This window comes from Pteropus vampyrus, unplaced genomic scaffold, assembly GCF_000151845.1.
Source record: "Pteropus vampyrus isolate Shadow unplaced genomic scaffold, Pvam_2.0 Scaffold84, whole genome shotgun sequence".
Classification (NCBI taxonomy): Eukaryota; Metazoa; Chordata; class Mammalia; order Chiroptera; family Pteropodidae; genus Pteropus; species Pteropus vampyrus.
Genome location: NW_011888865.1, coordinates 4,791,054 through 4,796,770, shown reverse-complemented (window position 1 = coordinate 4,796,770; position 5,717 = coordinate 4,791,054). Strand labels below are relative to the sequence as shown.

The 5,717-nt window shown below is 31.0% G+C and overlaps 1 protein-coding gene across 1 annotated transcript in view; it reads right to left on the bottom strand.

Moving 5' to 3' along the window:
* NAALAD2 (N-acetylated alpha-linked acidic dipeptidase 2) overlaps positions 1–5,717 on the bottom strand; it is an 83,585-nt gene that overhangs the window by 27,397 nt on the left and 50,471 nt on the right. Inside the window, 3 exon segments of the mRNA XM_023532494.1 lie at positions 2,300–2,382; positions 2,483–2,602; positions 2,885–2,970. Of these exon segments, the coding sequence (XP_023388262.1) occupies positions 2,300–2,382; positions 2,483–2,602; positions 2,885–2,970 (289 nt within the window).

The following is a 5,717-nucleotide window of genomic DNA, read 5'->3' as shown; positions in this document are numbered from 1 at the left end:
TCTCTCCTGGAGTGTTTTTGCATTCTCCTATAGTTGAAGCAAAGTTGTTACTTAATTCATAGTACTTATAATTGTAGGAATGTAAACAAAATAAGTGAATTAATTTAGTATGAAAGTGGTTGCAGATACCTTTATAAATAAATACCTATGCCTTGGACCATAATTTCTGAGAAAATGTTGATAACTAGTTGGTTGATAACATGAAAGCCATTAAAACAAGAAAGAAAAATATTATGCTGTAGTTACTGTTTATAGCAATAGCAAGGAACTCCAGAGAAAAAGTATTTTCAAAGTGTGGGTCCTTAAATCCCTGAACCAGAATATGAAAGATCAAGACTCCCAGATCCTGGCCCCCACCCCTGATCTACTGAATAAGACTTGCTGACAAACCTGGAAATCTGTATTTTCTAAAAGGTATCCCTGGCAATCCTAGCATATATTGAAGTTTGAGAGATCCATTGATATTGGATACCCAAATAAATGTGTCATTTTAAAAGCAAAAAATAGAAAATTTCTGTTTATTCTTTTAAGAAAAATATGATGAAGAAAAGGAGAGGAGGACAGAGGAAAAATTAGAGAGGAAGAAGGAAGGACATTACAACAAACACTATACTGACTGACTGACTGACTGACTCTCTCTCCCTCTTTCCCTCTCTCTTTCTCTCTCTCACACACACACACACACACACACACACACCCCCAAGAAAGATAAAGACTAATATCACACACACATAGGAATATGCTAAGAGCACTCTTTACTTCTCTTTCTAGCTTGCTACCTTGTAAGAATGTGTTATTAAAAAAGAAAAAAGTTTGTTTAATGAAAAAAACATTTAAAGCTGTGAGAGTTTATGGCACAAATGAGGACTGCCACTTCTCTGCATCTGCCCACACAGGCCAGATGATAGTTGTCTCAGCTATATAGATAGAGTCAGAGTTTCTATTATAACAGATTTACGTGAGAAATAAGGAAGATTCCTTAACTTATTTATAACAGAAAGTATGCTGTTGAATATGATAAAGATTCTGGTAGAAAACTAAAAACAGTGTTGAAATTGTCATTCAACCCATATGTATTTGAATTAATGCAAAGCATATTATTTTATATCTTAGATTCCTTTTATCTTTAAGCTGCTAAAATTATAGAAGCAGAGGCATGTATTTATATATACATGTTTTCCCAAGAAATCATGTATTTCTAAAAGTAAACAACCATAATGAATGAAATTAGATTGATCTAAACAGTTTACTTCAAAAATGCATGTTCATAATACTAATGTAATAAAACTTTGCAACATAAATGGAATCAAAGAATAAGTGATAAACAACTGTGTGCGTGATTTTACCCCCATATTGATTTGATTCATATTATTTTAAAGTAAAGTAAGAGGAAATGAGTCAGGAAGAAAGCATTATAAGAACTAGAGACAATGTCAAGAAATGTATGACATGCTTTGAAACAACATTATAAAATCTGGACTTATAAAAGATAAATAGAGCATGGTGAAGGGAGAATAAGTGTTAATACTGTGTCTGCCTTTATAAAAATGAGCTTACTTTGTACATTTAACAGCTTTAAGTTACTTGACAGAGAGCCTAATGGAAAAAGATGAAAGAAGGTGGCCTAGAAAAAAAAAAGAAGGTGGCCTAAGAGAGATACTTAAGGATAAAACATTAAGAGCCAGTCACAAATGAAAATCAATCATATCTGAAGAAAAAATAAATCTTGTAAACTCTAAAGTAAGGCAATTTCCTAAAATAATTCTATGTACTAAATTATCATCTAATACTAAACACTCAGGTACTTCTGTGAATGGTAAAATATACCCAGGGTTGCAATTTTATATAAATCTGTAAACGTGAAATTATAATCAAAGTCAAGTCAAGTCATCTTAAGAGCTCATCTTATATTTTCTTAGAAGAATTTCAGGGAAACTTCAAAAACTTGAAAATTAACTCTAGGGATATGTATAAGTTTGAAGATAAGTCAATTCACTTGTCAGAAACAGCTTGCTGGTTTTGACTATTTTCTGAACTTACACATTTTTCTTACTTAAAACTAATACAAAGAGAAACTAAAATATTTTGACAACAAATAAATTTGTTTGTAGCTGAGTAATTAAGAGGTTATTCTGTTTTGCCAAACTGTTGCAAAAGTAAAAACAAACTCCAGTTCTTAAATTCTCTTTTTCTCCAAATTAAAACCATATTAAGTAATGGAATCTATTTGTGATCAGCCTGAGATACATATATTTTTTCTCCTGTTGACCAAGAAGATAACTTTCTTTGTCTTATTTACCTCAGCCCATTCTGTGGAACCCAGAAGTCCAAATTCTTCTGCATCCCAGCTGGCAAAAATGATAGTTCTTCTAGGTCTCCAACCTGTAAGCATTGTTAACATACATAGTTAGGTACACCTACCTAAAAATAAAAGAAAAGTGAGTCACTTTTTTTCATTACCTACCAAAGAAACATTATTTACCTCTACTCATCATCTTTCCAAAACTCTGAACGATTTCTTGTAAAACAGCAGTCCCAGTGGTTGGGTCAATACCTCCAAACACCCAGGAGTCCCGATGACCTCCCAGAATAACATACCTGTCTGGAAAACAATGTGTTTAAAAGAACTACAATTTTGAGTGCATTATAAATATTTGCAATTTATGTTTTTAAATTAAATGTCTTCCTTGAGTTTCCTCCACAGAAAAAAATAAACACTATATATCTAGAGTCTTCTTTTAGACTGTACTTTTCTTTTTGTTTTCAAATTTAGTTGTTTCTTTTCAGCCAGAAAAAAAAAAGTCAATTGTTGACTAAAATTTATTTTCTCTTACTCTTTTAATCTTTGTAAAAACAAAGTATTTTTAAAAATTCTGTGACTCACCAGGTTCCACAGATCCTCTGATAGTTCCAATTACGTTATAAATCCTTGTAATTTTATTGGTGTTATGAACATGCATTTTAACCTTCCTAGAATTCAAATGGAATAAATTATTTCACATAGAGCATCATGTCTAACAGAATTCTTCCAGTGTTTAATTATGAAAAATCTCAAAAGTACAGAAAACTCTATAATAGTTCAATGAATTCCCATATATCTACCACTTAAATTCAATAATTGTTAATATTGTTGAACCATTTGCAATAAGTTGCAGACATCATGACATTTTACTCCTAAGTATTAAACATGCCCTTAAAGTAAAATTTTAAAAACTGAATGTCAATATTTTAAATTCCTCCTCCCTCACAGCTATATTGTTGATAATTTATTTTAAATTCAAAATATTATTTAATATGTCTTGAGTATTCTAAAACTTTAAATATACTTAATTACAAAAATAAGGAAGACAGCTCATTATGTATTTAAGAACAAATAAGCCTATTTTTAATGTGTTCTTGTATTTACATTAATTGCTGCTGTTCAGTAACTTTTTTTCAAGATAACTGTAGTAGTATATCAGTTCAACGGCTGCCTAATTGCTGCCTGTAAGAAGCATGGTAAAACTTTATTGTTAAAATGGGAATTTGAGAAGCATCTGCTAAAATGTATGACAACCATATAATGAAACTTCCAGGCCATCACTGTTGAATCTGATCAGGGCCTGCCTTTTAAATATTCATTCATGAATTACAATCGACCAAATTGGAATTCAAGGGAAAATACAATCAAGCTCAGAGAGAAAAAAAAATATTCACATTTCATGAATCCAAAATGACATGGAAAATTTTGAGCCTCTTTTTCACAAGGGACCAATATAAGCCTTTATCTATTGGCAGGGACTTGGGGGCAGGGGGATCTCAGCAGTTTCTAATATATGGTTCATTTTTTAATAGAAGAACTACCAAGCTGTCAAAACCTGTATATTGTTAAGTGCAGATTCTGGTTTTTCCCTCCAAAAGTATATTGTGCTTCCAAATGCATATTTAATTCATGTACAATATTCAACTAAAAGTGCCTTTGGGAAAAAACTAATCAATGGGTAGTCTTTTCATTTTAAGACATTAAGAATTTATTTTTGCTGCTGCTAAAATTTAATAGCAGAAAATTAGAAACATTGTATAGCATAGTGTTTCTAAAAATATGAGCCTAAGAAATATTGGTAAGAAACCCAAATTCATCAATATTATGTCATTAAATGAAGAAAATGAAAGAATGTAACAATGAGGGCTAAGCAAAAAATCTATACTTTTTAACTTTTTAATTAAAAATTTTTTTTAATGAAAATAAACATAAGCTATCTGTTCAGATTCTCTAAGAAGCTCATCCACATCTTTAATCCTTATGCCTTTCTAGGTTTTAGTATCACTGACTCCAGAAATGCCTAAATATCTACTTGTTTGTCCTATTATGATTTCAAACTCATCATGTTCCCAATAAACTGAACCCATAGGGCAGGAATTTTTGAATGTTTTGTTCTCTGCAGAAGCCCCAGTACCCAGAATGGTGCCTGGGGTATAGTAAATGCTCAATAAGTATTTGTAAAATGAATATTCTCCTGTAAGGAAAAATTGAGAAAGATCTTAGTTCATCCATCAGAGTTCTTTCTTTCTTCCTTCCTTTCTCCTGCCTGTCTGCCTATCATTGTCTTTAGCCAGATGATTTTACAGCTCTGTAGAGACAGAATTTAATCTGTAGACACATGATAGTAATGCAAATAACTCATGTTCACTGAAATGTACAATCTGTTTAGTGAATATTCAACTGACTTTCCTCCCCCAGTGTGGAAGAAATCAGTTCTGCTATTAAATCAGTTTTTCACCATTTCTGATGAGCTGATTTTTTGTATCAACTTTGAATTTTCCCTTGAACTAATTTTAACTCCTTTCAGTTTCTCTTATTAATTAATATGATTTTAGACACATTTTATTTTGTATTTGTATAAGACGTATGGTTTTACTTAAAAAAAAAATCACCTTTTATCATTTTTGGATCCCACTGAGATGTACGATGGATTCATCTCACGACCACGTATGGGCAACTTAAACCCAGACATTTCTTCTTTTGGTTCTCAGAAGTAAAATCCCAAGTATCAATAAAATTTTAACTTTGCTGACTCTCTGTATCACTTAATTTTTTTTCTATTGATTATGTGTTTTATGTTTCTAGCTTGTTTATGTAGATAAGTTATTCCCCATTGGTGGCAGCAATGGTTAGGAATTTGAACTCATGTTTTGTAGTTTAGTAATCTCTGCAAATGGATTAATAAATTATCAAGATCTTTTGGGGATGAGATATACAGAAAATGTGGTTGTCAGCAATTTTCTTAATTTGTGTATTTGTTTATTTTGAGCTCAAGTCAACTAAGAGTTTTGTGTCCATAGTGAAAGGTGAACAGCTTTTTGGTATTGTGACCAGAGAAGTTTTATGTTTTTGAGTTTTCTCTTGAACTGTGACTGATATTAGAACTGAAACTATATATTCTGTTTTCTGTTTGCAAATCAGAAAGTCCTTTATCTTTCATTGTATATGTTTTCCTACTTCTGGAGGGTAATAAATTATACAATAAAATTTCTTATATTAAAGTTACTCTGTTCTGAATGAATTATAGAGATAAATAAGCACTTATATTTTAAAAAAATTCTAAAATTCCTGGAAAATAAGAAAATTGAACTAATAGTGTAAAAGTTCTGAAATGAAAAATAAATTACGGAAACGAAAAAAACACTCTAAGAATCCAAGATCACATTGTTAAGGTAAACTGTCAGCAAACAAAACT